General features: G+C 38.8%; 1 protein-coding gene across 6 annotated transcripts in view; it reads right to left on the reverse strand.

Annotated features, from left to right (window-relative positions):
• The window catches only part of TCF12 (transcription factor 12), a 328,909-nt gene extending 309,180 nt beyond the window's left edge, over positions 1–19,729 (reverse strand). For 3 of the 6 annotated variants that reach the window (XM_032481111.1, XM_032481109.1, XM_032481107.1), the window contains exons 1-3: positions 19,503–19,640; positions 18,442–18,538; positions 17,294–17,366 (exon numbers count right to left, since the gene is read on the reverse strand). In XM_032481111.1, coding sequence (XP_032337002.1) covers positions 17,294–17,366; positions 18,442–18,516 — 148 coding nt within the window. In that variant the 5' untranslated portion in view covers positions 18,517–18,538; positions 19,503–19,640. Of the gene's footprint in view, positions 1–17,293; positions 17,367–18,441; positions 18,539–18,949; positions 19,148–19,502 lie in introns of those variants that run through there. The other 3 variants (XM_032481110.1, XM_032481108.1, XM_014556715.2) reach the window with 3 other exon arrangements.
• Positions 19,730–23,842: the final 4,113 nt, after the last annotated feature.

Here is a 23,842-nt window from a genome sequence, read left to right on the forward strand (position 1 = left end):
GGGTGCAGGTGTCTTTTTGAAGTAGGGTTCCTTCTGGACATATACCCAGGACTGGGATTACTGGGTCCTACAGTAATTCTATTCCTATTCTTTTGAGGAATCTCCATACTGTTTTCCACAATGGCTGCACCAAACTGCATTCCCACCAGCAGTGTAGGAGAGTTCCCTTTTCTCCATAGCCTCTCCAGTATTTATCATTTGCGGACTTTTGAATGATGGCCATTCTGACTGATGTTGAGGTGATACCTCATTGTAGTTTTGATTTGCATTTCTCTGATAATTAGTGATACTGAGCATTTTTTCATGTGCCTGTTGATCATTCGTATGCCTTCATTGGAGAACTGCTTGTTTAGATCTTCTGCCCATTTTTGGATTGGGTTGTTTGTTTCCTTCTTATTAGGTCATACGAGCTGCTTATATATTCTGGAGATGAAGCCTTTGTCAGTTTCATCTTTTGCAAAAATTTTCTCCCATTCTGTAGGTTGTCGTTTTGTTTTGCTTATGGAAACCACCCTCTCTTATTAAGTGAAAAGATTAAGTGGCAGAATTATTCCTACCGTGTAAAAAACAGGAGCTACCTGTCATCTGCATATGCATGAAAAACTCTGAGAAAAACCTGAACAGCGTAAATTAAATCTCTGCCAAGGGAGTAGAAATGGGGAATAGGAAGGAATGACTAAAAGAATTTTTGTTTTTCACTATATATCCTTCTACGCTTTTTAGACTTTTTTAAAGCTCTGGTTTATTTTTATAATTTTTCAAAACTAGTTAATAAAAGAAAACATTTTCAGCTCTTATATATAGGTTTTCAAAATTTTAAATTTAACACTTTCCCCTCCAGTTTCACCTAGGAGGTTAGTAAAAACTACTACAAATAGATAAAACAGACTTCCTCTGGAAACAATACTTCCATACCTGAACAGACATTACTAAAAAGCCAACAAGCCTTTAAAAGAAGGAACTGAAGGGAATATAAAATTGACCACTTTACTTTACACTCTGAAGACTTAACTCTGGATTTTGCCTGAAAAGTTTTACACCGTTTGTTTACACCTAAACCAGCTGAGCCATACCAAAGTGTTTCTATGCCACTGGTCCAGAACCACAGCACTTGCTCATCTTACATCACAGCACTAATCAAACTTTTTCCTAGAGCTTCCCAAGACTACTTTTTCACTGAAATACACTGCTTATGATACATTCTTCTAAACCAAGACAGTAATTGAAAACTGTAAGCTAGTATAGGGGTACTGGATACCAAAAAATATTTTCCCACCACAGCCCAGTATGAGGATTATTTTCAATACAAAAAGTTCTAAAAATCAGGTACTCTTTAAACATCAATGAGATAGTCAATGAAAACAGTTAGATTATTATTAAATGTTAACAAAAGCTCCTTTTTTCCTCAACTTTCTTGCTATTCAGTGAACATCTTCACCAAAAAGTGTCATTTATATTTTTGAAATGTGTTTACAAACACAGCTTTGTTTCAGAAAATTCAAAAATACAAAGCCTCCATTCAAATCATAAAAAATACCAATTACCTCATCTTAGACACACTGAATAAATGCAAACCTGCTCCTTTCACAGGGAGCAATCAGGCACTTTCAGAGACCTAAAATCAATCTTAAGTCTGTAAAGGTGGCATCTCAGAAATCTGTGGGTTTTACAAGCAATGAAAGTTACTGTTTGAAATAAACACTATCAGACTACACGAGAAAATATATTCTACACATTTCAGAGGCAAGCTATAAGAGGACTGAGAGTCTAGCAACCAATCTCAGACAAAGTCAATGAAAAGCTTACAATGAAGAATACTTGTTCTTAGGTACATTACTGAGATGACAATTTTTATCATCTTTATCACAAAGATCATATCTCCAACTTGATACAGCCCCAGATCTCTCTGACAAACTCCTTAGCTTTAAACTGATGTCTCCCTTAAAACAAGATTTTTCCAAATTTCACATACAAGGGTAACATTTTAGCTCTAAATTACATGAGACTGGTCAACTCAATTCCTGGTAAGGTGAAAGAAGGGAAAGGGAGGGGAGGGAAGGGAAAGGAGAAAAGAAAGAAAAGAAAGGAAGGAAGGAAGGAAGAAAGAAAAAGAATAAATACATTGCCAAAGATATCATGTCAAGATTTGCAACCTAACTTCAAAATACAAAGATGATACATTTTCTATAGCTGACAAACGTAGCTTTTGGCCCCAAAATCTGAGAATGATTTAGAAGCATTAAGTAAAAGGTGATGGTTCACCTCATATCACAAATTAAGCAGGTGAATGGACTCAGTTCCATTAAATAAGATCATCTTTTTCTACCCTTACAGATGTTTCCCCACATCTACTATAATGCTAGATATTATAACCTCTCTTCTGTGGTTCAACGTAACAGGCAAAAATCAAGGTTGCTATAGGAAAAGTATCACTTTCAGGGTTTTGGCCATCTACTGGTTTCTAGACTGGTAAAATGGTTCCTGTGGCTCCCATACAACAGAGATCCTCTACCCAATCAAGCTCAGCACCAGAAAAACCATTCTCCCCACAATCTGACGTTACTAAAGAACAAAAATGACACACACCCTGTGAAAAGAAAACACTAGGAAAGTATCACTTCCCTTTGCTTTTCAGAGCTAGGGCTGGCTGTGGTTCAGTAGAAGCAGCTGTATTCACATACAACCTCAATGGCTTTACCACTTGGCCACTTCCTGTTCATCCTTGATACTAAACGTGGGGTCCTGAATGAGCTAAGGTCTTTTCAGAAGAAATAAGAAAACAGGTGGAACATTTTAATAAATGAATACCTCAGGGCTCCAGTCAGCTAATCCATACAAGTTCAGTGCTTTCTAAAACCTCATCTGGCAGCTGACATTAGGAAAGAAAAATGCAGTTTAGGACATTTAAGAAATTTAATTTAGGGAATTCAATATTTCTTTCCACCAATCTATCATTCATCCTCAAACCTAAAAATGGTCAATCACAAGGTGTCTGACCTCAAAGCAGGGTACTTTGCAAAAATACAAGTGTAAAACACTACCTTTGTTTTCAAGGTGCACATAACCTGGCTAAAACACATATAATTGTTTTTTTTAATGAGAGTATTCTGAAACAGAAATGCTTTATTCAATATTTATAAGAAGTAGGGTTCAGTCTTCTTTTATGCTTAGAGGGTTAATCCATGGCTGCCCAGCTACAATAACTGGCTGGACTCAAAATCCATGGCCATAACTGCCTTACTGGCTTTAGCTTTGCCTTCAGGAGCAAAAAACAACTAATACTTTCCTTTACACAAAGAATCCTTCAAATATCTGGAAGCCACATTTTTACAAAATTATGACCTGAAATGGCTGGAAAAGGTTTCATAAAGGAAACAGGGCTCAAATGGCACAAAAATGGCAAGTATTCCAGTTAGCAAGGAAAGAATAACTAGAGGCAGGAGGTCAGAGAAGACCAGTGCTAACCATACAATTCGGACTGGGAAGCAGTGAGTGTAAAACTGGCTAAAGTAAGTTCCTATCAGATTATTAAAGAACTTCAAGGCCAAGGTGAGGCTTTTGATTGTTTTGATAGTCAATTGGGAACAAACGACAAATCACAGGAGAAAGATGCTTTAAAAATATGAGAAGGATTGTATTTCTGACTAAACATTTGTGTCTCTCCCAAAATCCATCTACTGAAGCCAGTATTTGGAGATGAGGCTTTTGGGAGGCATTTAGGTTAGATGAGGTCATGAGGGTGCGGCCCAAGTGGCAGGATTAGTGCCTTTACATGAAGACACCAGAGAGCTTTCTCTCCCCCAGCCTCCCGCAAAGCACATAAGGAGGAACGGCTATGTGAGAACACATCAAGAAAGCAGCAGCCTGTGAGCCAGCAAGGGTCAACATCAGAACCTGACCATGCTGGTACTGTGATCTCAGACTTGCAGGCTCCAGAACTGTAAGAAAACAGATTGCTGTTGTTTAAGCCACCCAGTCTGTGGTATTTTGTCATGACAGCTTGAGCAGACTAAGACAGATTGGAAATGAGAGCAACTGGCAAGTAGGAGTCTAAGTAAGGAGACCACCACAATATCCAGTGGTGAAATATCAAATGGCAGCAGCAAGAATGCAGAAGCCATCAGTTACCTATGAAAGAAAAACAAGCGACTTCACCTGGCCCCAGGGTTCTTAGAAGTTATATTCAGAAATCCTAGCTATCCAATCCCAAGATCCTTAGTTTTTCTGTTTCACCTACCATCTACCCCTACATCATTCCAGTTTAACACAAATCTTTCAAAAGAGCATTAGGAATTATTACAATGGGAAGGCCCCAGAACTTCCTTGACTCCCATCAAATGACTGTCAAATTATCCTATAACCCTTCTCAACCAAACCGAGTCACTATCTTACCCTAAAGAGCAATCAGCAAACACTCCTGTGGAGCCCACCAGTCCAAAGACCTCCATCAAAACCACCCCAATAGCCCTACTGACTCTGGGTTCCATGAAGTTTGAATTTGTTGATTTCCTTCTTCAAAATAAAGTGAAAGGTTCTAAACAATATAATCCCATAAACATATACATAGTCAGGAAAAACCTCAGTATTTCCCAGTAATGGGTGAGCTAGGTGTTTCCTATACCCAGACAAGCACACTAATTAGAAAGGGGTAGTACGGGGGCCTGGGGAAGATCTCATCTTCCCTAATCACAAAGAACCTGGAAACAGTAGCACCAGCAGCTAAGCCCTGATACCTTGTCATTACGGGTAAGACCAAGTCAGTCCTTCCTGCTTCAGGCACAGGCAGGCAATCAGCAGACGGGAGAGTTCCACTCACATTTCCCAACCTCATCCTTGCACTCTCTCATCCTCATTCAGGAACAGACCAAGGCCACCACATCCAGCACTTTAAAATCTACAAAAGGCTAACTCCTATTGACACCAAAGTTTTGTTCAGATTCCTGCTCATCAAACAAAGCAAAAGCAGGCCATTCCAAAGAACTATTCAGGTGTCACACTACTTAAGCCTGGGTTTTACCTTGCCCCTACAGCAGATCCTCAACAAGCATTTAAAACTAAGCTGAAAACACAGGACTCAAAGGTACTAATATTGGAGCTCTATGGTTTTGGATATAATTAACAGAGTTCTAATAAAGAATATGTGAGGATTTCTTTTACTTTTCGTTTACTGCATAACCAAAAAGAGAAAGAACTCATCTGAAAAATTCTGAGATTTTGAGGGTTACCTACCATATGGAGTTCCTTAAACTATCATCCCTCCCAATCACCTGATTTAATCTTCAGTAACTGTCAGAAAGGTATGAGCTTTGCATAAATAATCACTCAATCCATATATACTTTTGAGCTTGGAATCCCTTCAAGAGTTGCTATGCCACCTAACATAATAAAACCACTAATATTTGTACAGAATCACAAAGTTCCACATTTTAGAAAGAATTTCCTTAAAAATTACTCATTTTATTCTCATCTTAGACATAAGATAAACAGACTCAGAGAAGTTTACATACTGCCCTAGGATCACAAGTTTAGTAAAAGGATAAAGTCAACAATCAAAATTTTGTGACTCCAAATCCCTCCTCTTTTCAATATATCATAACATGTTTCTCTCTGTTCTCTCCCACCTTAGAGTAAACAATTCTACACAGACCAGTAAAAAACAACAGTGCATTACTGTGTGTTCTCTCAAATGCCTACCGATGCTCTTCAAACAAAATGAAAGCCCAGTCTACTTGAAATAAGTGAACATACAAAATGGACTAATTAGCACACTCTCAATATTATAAAAATTAGCATATCTTCAGTTTAATACAATAAATTCAGTTGCCAATATTAAATTTTAACAACTTCCATTAAAAACTCTTCTATATGTTTAATAACATTTTTAAGCTACCCTTGGAATTACTAGTTTCCACCTGCCTTTACTTGCCTTTATAACTAAACACTAAATCTTTGAAAAGAGGGAAGTGAAAACAAAGAATTTTCTACACTATGAAGCAATCATTCTTTTCTATGGCCTCAACTAAATAACAGCTGTAAATATTCCAGTATCTTACAACTATCAAATTTCATCTTCTTCCCAAGGCACGAAGTCTGATAACAGCTGAACAATAAAAGAAGACTACACACAAAAAGAACTGCACTCTCCTAAAGACACTTCAGGTTGTAGTTGTTTATATTTTATTAATATTAATAAATAAAGTTTTATTTTATGGAGCCTTTTGATTATCCTTTTTCTTTTTAACAATAAATAAATCTTAAAGCAACTTTCTTTTGGAGAATCTCAACACTGCACCATTTAAGCCTCCTGTTACAACAAATTTTGAAGATTTCTAGAGACATTAAATTCCTCCTCAAGACAAACCGTACCCTGGTGTAGATTGATATCAGTGCAGGTGCAACTACAACCGATCAGTTTACTACTTCTGAGGGGCAATAAGAAACCACAGGCAAATGTGTATCACTGTTGATTTCTCTATTTCCTCTGCAAAATGAGCAGTTACCAACTTCCTACAAGAATTATGAAGTAAATAGTGAATGAGTAAGTGTTTATGAAGTACATTTATCATTACTGACTTTTTCAAACAATAAGACTCCTCCCATTCCCCCAGTCATTCAATGCGCAAAGTCCCACTGCTATACAACAACTTGTACAGCAAGTCTGAGTCAAACTCAGAGCCTGCTCACTGTGGCAGTACTCTGAAGCTCTACAAAAGAGTTTGTATAAATATGAAAGCAAGACAGACCCTGGTTGTATGACCTGTTTTGTGTTCCTGCAGCAGCACATCTCAAACGTCTACAAACTTCATGTGGATTTAATTATTCGATATTATATGATGGTTCTTGAGACAGTAACACTGGTAATGCTACAGGAAACAGGCTTGCAAAGGAACCAAAAAAGTCAGAATGGACAACTGGCCTGTCTCTCAAAACAGATACACACAGACTAGTTTTTTACATACTCACTTCATTGCTACTTTCATAGTTTGTATCAAACAGTAATGGTACTGAGCCAATGACAGGTTCCTAAAGAAAGTTTCATACACTCATTAGAACCACAATTTGTTTTTAGTGAAGTTGCCTTGAATGAGTATACTGCAGGAATGAACATCATGTTACTAATCTACGAAAGCTTTTAACCAACATAAAAGGAAAGAATAAAATTACCAGAGACCGGTTTTATTGTCTGTCCCCTATAAAACCAAATCTTACCTCCTCCTTTTCTTCATGAAGGTGACTAGCTAGGATTTTCTCCTGTTTGCTCTCACACATTTAAATGTGGATATGGGTCAGGGCTGAGGCTTCCTTTTGGAGGTGATCATATAATGCCAAATATACATACACACACACGCGCGCGTGCACATATACACATATATATGTATATACATATATACACACACACAATTTACATGTATATAAAATTATTTACTTGGTATATATATATTTATGTGTGTGTGTGTAAATATATCTTCTGTTAGCATCATGAAAACTTCCATGCAAAATGATCAGGGAAATATCACCACACTCCTTGGCCCAAAAGATGAAAAGCTTATCCTTCCTCAAAATAGAAACTGATTTCCTAAAACAATGTATAGGGCAAACTACTCAGAGCACAAAGCGCAGCCTGAGAAGCTTATAGTCCAAGAAGAATTTCCTTTATATTAACAAGTCCACCACAAATTTTTCTGTATTTAAAATAATGAAGTCTCTAGTCTAGACTTTTAGCCCAAAAAAGAAATTCTTATTTTGAGTTGAAAATACTGGGAGGAGGTATACACACACACAGAGGAAGGTCCGTAATAACTTTTCAGAAATCCATAGGGCCAGATACATTTCAGAATTCTGTTTTTTCAGATTTTAGAAAAGAAATACAGTGTAAATACCATATGCCACAAATCACACCCAGTAGCTGGTAATATACAATAACCAGGAAAACAGAGAATGTCAAGGCTTCCCTTCAGATAAAAATTAGATTCTGCCACTAACACAGTTCATGCTAAATTTAAAGGAAAAAATCTGATTCAGACCTTTTGGATTTCAAAATAGCAGATCAGTGATTACAGACCTTTGGCAAGTAAAAGGTGGTCTATACTATCACCTAGATTACAAAAAAAACAAAAGCTAGCCCTTTCTTAAATAAGAGATATTTAGGATATTTAATACAGTCTTAAAATGACTCTAATTACTTGCCTAGTTGGAGAAGCATAATCAATTCAAGCTTTCTGTAAGTTGCCACCAAGAGATTTAAATGAAATAATTTCTACCTTTAATTTTACACCAAATTGGGACTAGCACTGAAAAACATTTTCTAAAACCTCAGTATGTCAGACTAAGTCAGCTAGATAGAGGAGGGTTTCCAAATAGCAAAAACCTAAGATGATCTGCTAATTCAAAAAAAAGTCAAAGATTTTTAACCCTGGTTTATGAGTGCCCACACAAACTCAGATTCTCTAAACTAACCTGTGGTCACATCATGCTTCCACCATAAGTTAAAAGTGAGCCTAGCATTTTTTCCTATTCAGTGGCACAGCAAACCTTTTATTTATTCCCAGCAACCTCACAACAGATGCCTCAAGAACTGAGAGGCAGGATGACCTGAATTCCCTCCGAGCAGGGATCCACTGAGGTGCCCCATCACGACTAACAGCCCGTGAAGAAGGCAGCAGCACATTTGCTCACTGCCTGGAGTTGTGTGCTCATATTAAGTTCAACTCGAGTTCTCTACATTAACCACCAATGAAGTGGAGGCAGAGTAATCAAGAGTTGATCCTGCTCATTTTAAAGCGTCACAACGGCTCACTGGCAAAACCACCAGAAGAAAATAAACTAACAACTTTTGAGGGAGCCTGCTTCCAGAAAGACTTCTTTGAGTAAATGTATGTGTAGTTTTTCAAATTCAGAGAACCCCCTCAGTTCAAATTCAAGCACTTTCTTAACACCTAAACCAGATCTGAGAAAATGGTATCTTGGGGCCAGCTTTCTTCATTTTTAATGACCAAAAATAAAGTATAGTAGCAGGCTCTTTAAAAGTAATTTTTCTGTCCCACACCCTATCACAAATTGCATTATTATTTTATTTTGAAGGTATCATCCATGAGTCGCTATTCAAAGCAATAAAAATTAGAAACCAATCCCTAATTCATTTTCATTTCTGTGTGATCTTTAAGTGTGATCTTTAAGTCCCCAATCAGCTTATAGTAGCTGGGATGACTCACCATGGTTTTACGAGAACACATTTTTAACCTGGAACACATGAGAGCACATTTTAAGCATGGAACAAAAAAAAACCAAAGCTCTCTCTATAAAAATATACATTTTCTTCTAAAGTCACAGATATGTTAAAAAATTACAGGATAATCTGTCTGGAAAAAGAAAACAGGTTCAAATGACAGTTACATTACCAACAAACCTCTCTGTGTTTCATCTTATGGAAAAACAATTTCCTCCCTATCAAAACCATCCCCCCACAATGTAATGAGCTCTTTTCATAGATTTCTTTGGGAGCAAGGGAAGATTCAGGAATAAAGACAGCCAAAGAAGATACTCTAAGCTGGGCTTCTCATTAAGGAAAAGACAGTATAGGCTACCGTGGCCCCTACCCTGAAGATACAAGGCAAAACAGGAAGAAGGTGATGCTGTAAACTGAAGTCAATGCATCTTTCCAGAATTTCAGTTTTACTCAATGATTAAATAAAATATATTTATGTTACAATAAATATGTTCGTGCTAGGGGGCAGAAAGTGAAATGTATGTGAATTTTTAAAATAAGATTTCTTCTGCTTACTTGTTTCTTCAGGCTACCAGGGGAGTTTATGTTCCTTCTCTGACATTAAGAAAAAAGTGGGAGAAGTTCTACCATAGGACTCTTAACATTCTCTCCAATCTGTCTCCCAGATATTTGACCCTCTCAGGTCACATCACTTTTATTTCATTTATTTATTTAGATTACACTTCATTCCAGAAAGGCAAGTTTAAAAGGAGCTGGAGAGAGAATATGGAGAAAAGACTATATCCAAGTGGCAATGCCTAAACATGGAAGAGAGTTTTCAAAAGGTGTTCACATTTCTGTTCACCATTCTGCACTATACAGTATCTCGTCTATAAAATAATAGTGTTAAGAAGAAACCAACCACAAGAAATACAGGTAAGATTCTTGGTACTTAATGACCTTTCAAAACTATTCTTCTGCTTGACTTCTTATAATTTAAACAATACACACAACTTTATGGCAGCAAAAAGCAACTTCGACGTGTAGCCCTTGGGAGGCATTTTCTCACCCTCCCCATCACCATAAAACACCTCATTTTATCCAAAGCAAAATGAAGTAATGCCTAAAAAGTGCTTAGCATAGCACCTAGCATACAATAATAGTTCAATAAACAATGGCTATAATACTGGTTATAATTATTACTACTACTAATAATCAACATTGTCACTAGTATTACTTAAGAGGATACCACAGTAACAAAAGCAGCTACCATTTTTGAAGCTGCGATGTGCAGGCCATATACAGAGATAATCTTATTTGATCCTCATAAGGATTCTGAAGGTGGGCATTATCATCCACTCTTCACAAAGGAGAAAAGGATGTTTAGATCATTTAAATGACTTGCCTAGGGCCATCCAGCTAATAAATCACAAAGCACTGTTCCAATCCAGTTGTCTGGCTCCTGAGCCCAATTCTTCCCACTACACTATGTCACCTCTCTTATAAGAAGTCAAGAATTCAAGGGCCCTCTCACTGATAGACTCCAATTAGATTCCACTCTATTTCAATAAGAACAGGTCAAAGAATGACAGGAATTCCCTCTAGTCACTGCACAAGCAAATTACATACAAATACAAATGTGCATCAAATGTCATCATAGACTCCATTCATAAACTAATAAAAATTTGTAATTTTGCATTATATAATCAAGCAAAATCACTAATATTATACATCTAACTCCACTATTAACATCAATCCTTGATCTGATAATTTAGCTCCCTCTGAGTTCATTTCCCTAAGGGTATCCATTCACTCACGTACCTTTAATTGTAACTTGTATACACAAAAACCAAAATCCACATCTCCTATCCAAAGGAAACTGAAGTGCAGACAAAAGTGTATATATGTATGAAAAGATGTTCAATATCATATTTTTTATAAAAAGCAAGTCAACAAACAAAATCTCTAACATCAGCAGTAACAAGAGAACTGATATGATAAATGATTCATCCCATGTATTATCAAGTGACAGTTTAAACAGGGTTTATAAAGAATCTTTAAGAACATGACAAAGTGCTCATAATACCAACAGAAATAAAAAGGCAGGACATGAAATGAAAACTATCAGTAAGCTCTCAACTTTGCAAACATAGAATAGGAAAAAAAAGACCAAAGGAAATAAATCAAAATGTTAACAATTTTCTTTGGATAGTAAAATAATGTGTTTTTTTTTTCTTCTTGTTGCTTTCTCTGTTCTCCAATTTTCTTTTCAATCACAATTAAGTATTAATTTTATAGGCTGTTTTTTTAACCAAAATCTTTAACTCAAGTTTAGCACTCTTCTCTCTTAAATCCCCAAATTAGTCAAGAAATTGAAAATGCTCAAAATATTTCAGCATCTTTACTTTTTTCCCTCCAGCACTATCATCCATCAATTATGCCAAAATTGCATAAGTCATGTCTGTTACCTACAGAAATCCAATCCTTCAGATTCTGTCAATCCTTTTCTTCTGGTATTTTTCCTTCCTACTTCCTATACTAATACCAAGTCCAAACCTTCACCAGCTCATTCCTAGGTTAGCACAGGAGCCTCCTTCTTTCCTTATTCTACTGCCTCACCACTAACTATTCACGCCACCACAGTTCACTACCTGACATACACTGTTCCTGAAGATTTACCTGTATTAACTCAGTTAACATTCATAACAACTTCATGAGGATAGCTACTGTTATTAGTCCTATTTTACACATTAAGCAGCAGAAGCACAGAGAGCTTAAAAAATGTATCCAAGGTCACCAGCTAATAAATGGCAATGATTAGATTTGAACCCATGCAGTCTGGCTCCAGATAATAATAAGTATGAGCTAGTTCCTTCAGGAGTGCAGGAGTGGTAATCAATAAAAACCAGTTTCTCTTTCCCTGAACTGTGTAAGTATAGGCCCTTGGAGCAAACCTCCCACTTCCGGGTCTCTTTTCATGCTATTCCACATCTGGGGGGTCAGTTCTTCTCCTCCCTAATTCATTTTCCTTATCTCCTTTAAAAGTCAACTCTAAATTCAACATTTCTGAGTTTTCCTTAAGTCAGTTCCCTGACTCCTCAACACATCCTTATTCTTATGGACTCAATTTAAACTACATTAATGTGCAGGTGTTGATTTACGTTACAGAAGTTTACCTACCTCACATTTTTGTGTTTTATCTTCCTATTTAGATAATGAAATGCCTCCACTTTTTTTGGTCTACGTCCTTCTCCATTTTCTACTTTCCAAAAAGCTACTAGAATAGCAAGCTGCACAAATATATACTAAATAAATATGCAGTTAACTGATAAATCTAAGATAAATATAGCTCTACTATTTAACAAAGCAGAAAGTCTTTGGAACTGATAAATTTAAATGTTTGTCTTTTATTCACTGTATTCCCTAAGCACAAAAGCATTAGATACCCAAAATACTCAAAAACAGTTCTATTAAATGACTTTTTAGAAAAGGTAACCCACACACTGTCCAGAAATAGCCTTTTTTTCTTCTGGATATCCCTTCTAATAGCACTATTTTACTCTCCTGTGTCAAGAGTTATCCAAGTCTTTGACAACATTAAGCAAGCAGTGATATTCCAGGCATGATTATCAATTGTTCAAGAAGAAAAAAGACTATCTGGCTTTAATAAGAGATTATTCTAAACAGCTCCATTAAATCTAAAATGTGAGAACAACTGTGCTTACATTTAAGGTTCAGTATCTTCATCTTTATCTTCCTAGCCAAGAAAATGATTTAAAAACTCAAAGAAACAGATATACCAAAGGATAGCCTAAAAGAAAGCTGAATTTGTATTTTAATTGTTAGTGAAAACATAAAAATAATAATCAACGAAAGGTATGGCTCACTATATATAATTAACAAGTCTCTCAAATACGGTGATTTAATCACAGTTTTTCAAATTCATTATAAGCCATGACTAATTAAAGAATACTACAGAAACTATTCTGAAAAGCACACAATAATCATGGTTAAAATCTTGTCTCTTGACATTCTTGGGTCTGTTTTCCAAGAATATATTTTCATATACAGACTTTCTCTAAAACATTCCTTTGCTTCTTAACTTCTACCTTAAACGAGCCACTTCACAGCAGACCATAATTATCCTAAAATATTATTTTTCCTCACATGCCTGCTGACTCTGCAGTTACTCTCATTCATCACTACAGCTTGCAGAAGCAAATATCTAACATGGCTTAGTTACCCAAATAACAGTACTAAATTTGAGTAAATGTGTATTACTACCCACTATAGTTATTACAAATTTCAACACTGACAGGTACACAATATGAACCACATTCTACTCATAACTTCACAGTAACTTAAGTGAAAAAGCCAAACCTAGTTTCCCCTCTATTTAAAATTACCATGCCTACTTATAAAACAAGTTCGGTTAAAAAGCATACTGGTAAAATTTTGGTGTTCTCTTTCTTGATATGTTCAAATAATGCTCTGGCAATTACTCCATGTTTAATAGGGTGAGAGGTACTTACTAATTTTTCCTTTTTTGTTGTTAAATTACTTAAGAAGTAGACACAATTATAGTAGGGAAACACCAGGAACCCTTGTGATGATGGAATTGTTCTTGTATCTTGACTGTATCACCATCAATAACCATCGTGATATTGTACTACATTTTTGCAAGATGTTACTATTGTTAGAAACATAGTAAAGCATACGTGGGATCTCTGTATTCTTACAACTGTATATGAATCTACAATTATCTCAAAACAAAAAATTTAATTTAAAAATTACTGAAAGGCCATTTAATGAGAATTCATTTTTCTGGCCCTATACCAGTATTTTCAAAAGGCCTATATGTACATGTGAACCACTCCTACCCCCAAAAAACTGATCAGTACCTAAAGAATGAAAAACTCTATTCTTTTTAAAAAATAAGAGCTAGAAAATAGTTCTTATAATTATTTCCAAAAATCCTGAGCAAGAAGAAATCTACAGTATTACGAAAGTCTGATTTGAACAAGGAAAAGTAAAAGCTTTACTTACTAGCTATAATAACTCTCTAGATAGAAAAATAAGAAACAGACAGACTCAATACATACAGGTGGTTTTACAAAACAAATATATCCCTCTACTGTCCAACATCTCTTATTACTTGGATTCATAAACTAACAAAGGAAATCTTTCAGATATCATATAAACATTTAAACTAAAAATTAAACCCAACATCACTATTTAATTCTATACACTCAAACACTGAAGTTGGAGGGGATAGTGAATTCAAACATCTGAATTATTTCCAGTTTGTCAATTCATTCAGCAAGCTTTCCTCTTGTACAGTGCCCTACACAGTGCCTCACCTTTAACTCCTACAGAGAGAAACACCTCTCTCAAGGTCACTGTAAGAATACTTCACAGATTCTATCTTACCAAGTGGACAAATTCAGTCTTATCAAAATGCAAAGAAAATTAACACCTTGATGAAAAAATGGGACTATGACAAATTCAAGACAAGTAAGTAATGATAAATATACATTCATCTTTTCTGTAGTGACTTTTGATGAAGTATCAGCTATCATACAAGTTAGTTTTGCTTTAGGAATAAGATTTTAGAATGTACATGATGTACTAAAGCATATACTGTAAAATTAAGTCATCCTCTAAAAGGATAAACAAGAAATAAAGGAAATCATATTACACAATTATAGTTTTCATGAGGAAAAAGGCTTGGGGTTTTACAAATGTTACTCCAAAAACAAGAAAACTCTGATCTTTAAGTCAGCTCTTCAGAAGGAAAGTCATATCTTTATCTCCTTTAACGTTGCAAATAAATAGGCATTAGGAAATATTACACATCCCTTGACATCGGGACAAAAAATCATTCAAGTATCAATAAAATATATAAAGTAATATTCCTATAACAATCTCTTTTAGACATTTCCTTCAAGATAATAAACTGCTACAGGGCCATAATTAGCCGTATACTTTCATATAAAATAATTGCTTATGCTGTTCTCCTTCCCCCAAATCTAAGTACATTCACTATTCAAGCTCATGGCTTTTTTTAATTACGATTTTTTCCTGAAATTTAAAACAAACCACAGATAAATACTCCTTTGTCCACTGAATACAGGTGTTTATATTCAAACTTTCAATGGGTAAATTACATCTAACAGTTCTAAAACTAAAAATTTCCTGCTCCAAAGAATCAAAAACTATGACCACTTCGACAATGTAAAAAAATAATCTTTTTCTTTGCATAATGCAAGGTACAAAAAGAACCCACAACTACTCCAATGCCATGCTAGTAATACACCCGAGTTCACTATACATTTTAATTTCAGACTACACAAATTATACCTCCTTAATTTTAAAAAGTAAAAAAAAAAAAAAAAAAAAAAAAGTTGTCCTTAATCTAAAAGCAGAACGTATTTCTAATAGCAAGTTTCTGAAGTTCATGTCCTTGATATCAGTGAATGTCAGTTAAATATATTTTCTACAACACAACCCAGAACAGCCTGTAACAGCAATACCATTACCCATTTCGTGAAATATACTGAACATCTACTATTTATTAGACAAAGTAAACCTGAAAGTTCCTGAGACTGAATTATCAGTCACAAAAATTGAGATGTACTCAAAACATTAGTAAAGAAAAAGAATACAGCCTTCTTCAGTATTAACTAATAATTCTCTCTCCTCAACCCCAAAAAGCAGTGATTATCAAATGATTACCGATAAATGGATGGAGGAGGGAGAAGAGTTGGGGCTTCACTGACATTTTATGATATCCTTTTGATTAAGGATATTAATTAGTCTTTAGGATACTTAAAATCCAAAATGCTTTTATTTTACTTGTTTGAGATGTAAACAACATGCTCCATTTTCCTCTAAAACTGCAATTTCATCATTAAAAATGAATTTTAGTAAATTAAGTTAGTGTATTATTTTAAAATAGAAATATTTTTTAAATCTAAAGTGTATAAGGGTTAAATTGGTTATGAAATGAACCTTCTTCTGATGTTTTGTTCTCACACTATCTTAAGAAATCAACTATCATTTTACTAGGGGAAATAAAAAAGCACCAGTCAAAAATGAATTATAGAGTTTCAGCCTACAGATTTGACAGCTGGTTTTCTTAAGATGACTTGGCTTTAGTTTTTTGTTTTTTTTTTTTTCATCTCTGAGCACTAAGGAATAAATCTAAGTTAAACAGAAAATTATAGCTTTTGTACACCAAAATGGACCTTGCTTCTGGAACATTTATTATTTTTTAATCATGAGTTTTTAAATAAGTTAGAAAAAACAAAAAATGCATACTTAAGAAATACAGGATAAATTTTAATAAGTTATAAATATACAGAAAGTAAATTTAAGATGGAAGAACTACTGTAGGAATAAGAATCTAATTTAACTTATTCTACATGTTATCCTAATGTAATGTGAACATAGGATACAATTCAGTCATCTAATAGGTGTCATTTGAAAATAAATCAAACTTTCTATTCACTTATTTGTAACAATTTAAATAACTGACAACAAAATTGTTAATTTGCTGCAGATTTCCAAGGGAATAGACATCTTTTAAAATAAGTCTTACTAATTACTGCTCGACTCAATTCTACTTTTCTTTTGCATATATTAAATAACATTATTTTACCAATTCTTTAGACTCCAAAGGTTTAATAACACTAATGAGCTAAAATTTTAGCAAATTTTAAAATACACATATTTTTAAAAACAATTTTTAAAATACCACACGTGGACCAAAGAGCATTTTCTTCTGGTACTTTCCTAAATATACAGAGGCATGATATAATCCCTTGTACTCAAATGAGACAATCTTCAATTTAAAAATTCAGAGAAAAGAGAACAATTTTTAAAAACTATATTGAAATTCTTAAAAAAAAAAAAAAAGTCAATGGATCCTTAGAGCAAGAGCCCACATTTGGGTTTTATTTGTTTTTAATTTTCACTAGACACCAAAGAATGGCATAAAGAAAAATATTAATATAATCTTCATATTTTTCTATTAAAATGTATCACAACACTCAAATATGTGTTTCTGATTTTTAGACATGGTCTTACCTGATCCACTGAACTGACTGCTTCCCAGTGTCGTTGGTCTGGTTTTCCCACTATTAACAGGTGGGGAAAACATCTGCAAAATAAACCAAATGTATCTGTTAGTCTGAAATTCTTCTGGATGCCTTGCAAACAAAAGTCCACCAAGAGTCATCAGCTAGTTACTTTATTTCTGAGGGACATTAAAATAAAATTGAAGATACACATTCAGACCCAGAAAAGCCAATACACTTAGTGATACTATTTCCAAACACTATTTGAAACTACTGGTTATTCTGTTCTGAAAACTCAGTCACTTACACGGAAGCATTAAAGATTTAGGTTTAAATGATTAAATTTTTGTTCATAATCTTCACTTTGTAACTGAAATCCTATTACACTTACATTACAATTTAATACACAGAGTCAGAACCACATCCACTGAAACTACTACATATAGTAAGGATCCATTACAACACAGTTTTATAGAGTATATACTGGTCCTACCTAAGAGCAATTAATAAAGGAATTCAACTATTAGAAATAAGGGCAGTGGGCCCTTTGGTTTCAGCTTTTATTTTTTAAGTCATTCAATTATTTCTCACTTTAAAAAAATTTTAATGTATATACACATATGTGCTTCTTATATATGCATTATATACATAAATATAAACACACATAAATACATATATATTTATCTTAAAAAGGGGCAGCCCCAAAGGCTAGAAATTCTAGCTCTTGACTAGCTTTCCTGTAACATCTTTCAGGTACCATAAACTATACCACATCTTGGGAAGGGAAATGGTTAGGAGTGTTGAACAAAAAAACAATTTTCTTTTTTCATATGAAGTTCAAAATCCCTAATAATCATCAGGGTCAGAGGGTGACTCAACCAAAGCTCATGATTACGTTGTTCTCCTTTTAACTGGTTAAATCAAGTGACCCCTCTGGCATTAAAGTTTTAAATCTGCAAGTCTAGACATTACATCAAAGTTCAGGTGTCCAACTTGGGGGAGCTGGACTCCAGCCCTGAGAACTACTACTCAAAGCAGATGGAGTTCACGCTGCTAAGTCCCCACGTCGCTCTCCCCCTTTATTTATTTTTCTTTCTTTCTTTTCTTTTTTTTGTAAACCTCATCAGACCCACAAGATGCCGCGGGAAGCTCTCATACCGCACTGAAGTCCAGCAGGTCGCTCAGCTCCTTGTCGGTCCCTATAGCGGCCATGCGCTGCTGCTGGGGATTCATCTTCGGCCACTTCTAGCAGGTCCTAAGGCAGAGGAAACAGGCTCAGAGACAGACCACCGAGGCCCAAAGTGTGTACAAGGATGGAGAGGGGCTTAGGAGAAGAGGAAAAGCGCCCAGCTGACTTCCAATACCCGACTGGTTCCCCAGCGCCGCGCGGGCAGGGGACAAGAGAGCCCCGCGCCAGTGCGGTGTCCGTGAATCCACGCGTTTCTTGGGGCGGCCCGGGAGCGAAGCGGCGGCTCCCGCAACTCGCCGCCTCTCCCGCAAGTTTCCGAGCCTGTCCCTGCCCCCTCCCCGGCGCCCTACCCCGCGCCGCCGCCGGGTGCTGGGTGCGCAGGGCCCGGCCGGGGCGGGGGTCTCGAGGGGCGGGGTGAGGGGCGATTGGGCGTCCAGCGAGAGGAGCGGCGGCGAGGGGAGATGCGAAGTGACTCACTGGCTCGGCAACAATAGAACTGACAAGTTGCAGGGAGCGCGCCGCTCGCAGGCCCGCGTCTGCGGCCGCCGCCGCCCGGACGTCCCCGGTGGGCCCGGGGGGTCGGAAAGCACCCCCCGCGCGTCCCAGGGGCGTTTTAAAAAAGAAAACAGAAACACCGACAACTAGTCTCGCTCTCGCCTGGCGTTCTCCTCCCCCGGCTCGGCCTCCTCCCACTTTTGCTGCCCTACCCGCGGCCGGCCGGCCCCGGACCTGCCTAACAATGAGCCTGACTCGGCGGCCGAAGAGCCCGCTCTCCCGCGCGCCCCGGAGCCCGAGCCGAGCGGGGCGCGCAGGCCGAGCGCGCCGCCCGCGGGCCTGGCCGCCTGCGACTCTCGCCTCCGCCCCCCCTCCGCTCCCCAACTTGGAGAGACCCCGGGTTCGCCTCTGTACAAAGGGGCGCGGAGTTGGGGCGCGGGCTGGGGGCGCCTCGGCTCTGGCTGGGACGCGGTAGCGCCCCGCAGCCCCCAGCCCCGCCACGGCTTCCCCCTCCCGCTCGCCGGCTCGCAATTACCTGCTGCCCCGTCTCCGCATCCAACCACCCCGATTAAAGTTCACTTTGGCCGGGAGAGCGGGCTCGGGCTTTCCCTTGCACCGCCCGGCGGTCCGGCTCACTTTGCCCCGCGCGAGGTCTCGGATCCGGGCGGGGGAGGCGGCTCTCAGGCCTGGCCGCCCCTTCCTCCCGGGGCGGGCTGGCGGTCCCCCCGAATAGAACTTGTGGGTCTCCTCAGGCGGACATTTTTTTCGCTGAGGCGGCCTCAGCACCGCGCTCGGCTCGGCTCCGGATCCCTCCGCGCCGGGAAGAGCCCCGAGTTAACCCTTTCGTCCCCGGCCCGCTCCCGCCGCCTGCGCCGAGGAAGTGGGGCCAGCAGAGGGGGCGGGGAGGAGCCGGCGGGAACGGGGAGGGGCCGCCCTGCGGCCGGTGGACAAAGCCCGCGGCGGAGTGAGGCGGGCCAGAGTCGGAGCCGGCGGGGAGGGGCTGGAGACACGCGCAAGCACCCCGCGAGGCAGGGCCGGGCCGCCCGCGGAGGACGCCTGGTCCTGGCCCCTGGGTGAGGGGCGGCAGGCACCGTGGCGCCTCCCCCGGCTCGTCCTGCTCCTGCCTCTGGCCCCGAAGCGGAGCGGCGGAGATGGAACAGCGGCGCATCTGGATCCGCTGCCCAGGCCACCCAGCCCCGAGGCCGCAGAGCCCTGCAATGCTGCGGTTCCCGAGCCACCGCGACGGACGCCGGACGCCTGGAGGCTGCGCAGCGCTCGACGCGGAAGATGGGTGCGTGGGGAAGGGAGACTGGCCACCCGGTCGGCTCTTGGGAGTAGGTACCGTTGGTCAAATTGGTTGCTGAGCAGAATGCAGAAGACGTAGATTTCCTTCAAATCACACAAAGCAACGTGGGCTTCAGTTACCAAACACTCCACTCACTCAAGCACCCACGTCTCTTATCACCTCTTCCCATTCGAACCCCATTCGAGGCCATCGAATTGCACAGCAGGATGGGTGCTTGGAAATGGATTAAGCCAGCCCCTTCATTTTACATAGGCAGCCCAGGGAGATTCTGTCGCACAGCCACTATCTTGGCGCAAATTCTGAACTTGGCTTGAAGAAATCGTAAACGGAGTAGAAGGAAGACAAAATAACTGAACCTCAATTTCTTTCTGTTGGAATATCAAAGTAAGGTTTTCTCCAAAGATAGCCAATGTTTTGATAACCTTCTGGGTCAGTGAGTGCGGGTCAGTGAGTGCAGTAAAGACCCAGAAGGAAGAAACGCTTTGAGGAAAGAGGACAGACATATCCAAAGTAACAAATGAACGAAAGCAGCCAGCATCTTGAGGGCAGCAAGGCAAGAAGAGCCATTGGAACCCAGATTTGCATGGAAACAAAGAGATGGATTCAGGTGCAAATATGCAATTACTGTACTTTATTACAACCAGAGTTGTCCTGCAGTAGAAGGCAATTATAGCTTGCGTTAAGGGTTTCCATGACGTTGTCAACTGCTGCACCCTGGACCTTGTGCCAGATTCTGTGGTAGCCTCCTCTATATCCACTCCCCGTTATCTAGATAAACACCTACCCCTCCTCTTAACATCACATTCCTGGCCTGGCTACCTACTGGAGAATGTGGTTTCCATATAAACAAATTAGCAAAATTCCGATCTAAATAAATCAGCATAGCCCTAAACCCTGCTGCAGGTATTGGTTGGCAATGGGCATGACACAGTTTGGGCCAATGCTGGGGGCTTTGGGGAAAATGTTTGTTTCATATTCCAAGAGAGCTTCAGAGGCAACCTCCTCTTTGTGCATGTACTCAAGAAATCCAGGAACATAAAAACAACTGAAAGATGTGAAGAAACTTCACCAGCCTATTGTATGGGGAAAAAAACCAAGGAACCGCTGGACTTTGGGCAGCCATCTTCCAACCACCAAGTTCAGCCAGGTTAAAATGATGCAGACATGGATGGCAAAAGCATGGGCAGAGAAAGATGTGATGTTTGGTGATGTTTTTGAGTCTGATCAAATAGTTCCTGAACCTAGATCTAACTTCACTGACTTTTCAACAGGATTAGAGTTTTCTGCTATTTGTAATCTGAAGTGTTTAAAGCAATATAGGCCCACTGACCATTTTTTGTAGGAAAGACCTAAAAAATGGGTCTTTTGGGGGAAGGGAAGTCTGACTAGAACTTTTAAGGCCCCATTCCAGTAGTAAGATTCTATGACTCAGTGGTAAAACAGAAGAGAAATGTTGGGGAAAGGAGAAGGCATGTAATCCTATCTGAAGGATTTATGCTGTTCTCAAGAGAAAAGGAGAGCCTGTTTCTTCTTGTCCTTCTCATACAACTAATTTAAAGAAAAAAAATCACTGTCTGCCCAAACCCTCGGTCATGGGGGCTCCCTCACTCCTTTGAGAGACTAACTGGTGAAGTTCTTCATATCTACTATGGCCTGTATTGTTTTCTACTTTGTTTTCCTCATTACAGTAAACATTTCTTGAGGGCTGGGACTGCCATGCATCTGTCTGTACTGTGCACCTATCATAGTGCCAAGTGTATATAGTACCCACTCAAAAAAGGGGGCTGGAATTAAATCTACCAATCATTTGACATTATAATATGAATTTATTTTTCATTCTGTAATAAAGTCTTTGCATGTACCATTTTTAGTAGGGGAATATTGTTCCCACCAACGGATTTTTTTAAATACTCCTGACATATATGGAAGACAAAAAAAAAGTAAAAACTGGAGTTTCGTCACTTGTAAGTCATTTCTGGGCCTTTGCTGACCTTGCCAGGTAGAGCCAGAAGGCTTTATTAAAAGGGTCAGAGAAAAACAACCAGAAATACAAATTCTGTGATAATTAATAGTACTGTTTCTATAATGGAAGTTAATCAGTATCAATAAATCAATACTGAAATATACTTAATGAACAACCTCTTACATGGAAGGCATGGTACTAAATGCTATTTAAGAACAAAAAGTCTCAAACCCCACCCTGCCCTCAAGAAGGTTATAATCCAGTAGATTTTAGTTCACTGCCCATTCACAGTGTGTCACTGGGCAGACACAGGAATTCTGTCAGCATAGTTTCAGTCTCTTTTTCCTAAAAGACACCCACTCTACACACACACACACACACACACACACACACACACACACACACACACACACACACACACACACAGAGTTTTATCGCAGAGACCTGAATTGCCCAAAGAAACTTAACAGTCAAAAGGAAAAGCACCCAAAACAACGGAGATTGCTTCCTTGAGATACTGACCTTGGCCTCTTGTTTAGAAGGCAAGAATTCTAGGAAGCTCAGAGAAGGAGAGAGAACAGAGCTTATCAAGTCAGACAGCAAGTTGCTATCCAGATGGAGTGACTGGCTTCCTAACATCCACTTAGAACCAAGGTTGATGGCTAGTGGATTCCCAGTAGCTCCCTGCTGTGTAGGCAAGCAGCTAGGAGTTAGTGCTTTCTTTTCCACAGCTGTCCCCTGGGGACTACAGGAAACAATTTTATGTAACAATTTGTTTAATAAGAAGTATTCCCTTCAGTTCCTGGCATGCCCATCAATGATGAACTAAAAGCCAAGATTTTCCACTTTTATCATAAACCAGATTCTACTAGTCATCAATAATCCACTCCTCATTCTCTTCTATCAGCCAGCAAGAATCCTTTGCCTCTGGAGGATTTCCTGGGAGAGATTTCACCTTTCCTCTCTGTTCATAGTTAAAAGGAGTTCTCTGCTCCTTTCTAGTGTCATGTATTATTTAAGCCGTTATTAAATGACTTTACTGCTAACTTATTCTCTGCAGAAAGTGAGGCAGGAGGTCTCTAGAGGGTAGGAGGATTAAGTGAACATTTGTCTGTTGGATGCTGAGGCCCCCAGATATCTTTACCAATTTGGCTCCCAGATTTCAGCAGCCAGATTTTCAACTTCCAAGAAGGAGATTATAAAATCCTTCTACGTGGAATCTAATCAACCCAAGAGGAAAGACCTGAAGATATTGACATGGGAGGTTCCCCACTTAGAAGCCCAAACAAATCACTCGATGGGACATTTACAGCTGACAAACCCCAACCCAATCACTCAGAGTTTCCAATCAGCATTTTGTTGCCCTCTTCTTAAACATAAGCAGACAACCAAGGATTATGAGACATTTGAGGGAAGCCACTATCATGTGAGATGTTTAGGCATTTATAGAATTTAGAATTGAAAACAGGAGAGTGTAAATCGGGGGGAAATTGATAAAAAGCTTCGGAAGAAAAAGTTGAGGAGATGTCTTAGAAGGCAGAGAAAACCAGTTCAGGAAGTTCCAAATCCAAATAATAAGGGCTCCAAACAGAGAGATAAGGGGAAA

Source organism: Camelus ferus, chromosome 6 (genome assembly GCF_009834535.1).
Source record: "Camelus ferus isolate YT-003-E chromosome 6, BCGSAC_Cfer_1.0, whole genome shotgun sequence".
NCBI lineage: Eukaryota > Metazoa > Chordata > Mammalia > Artiodactyla > Camelidae > Camelus > Camelus ferus.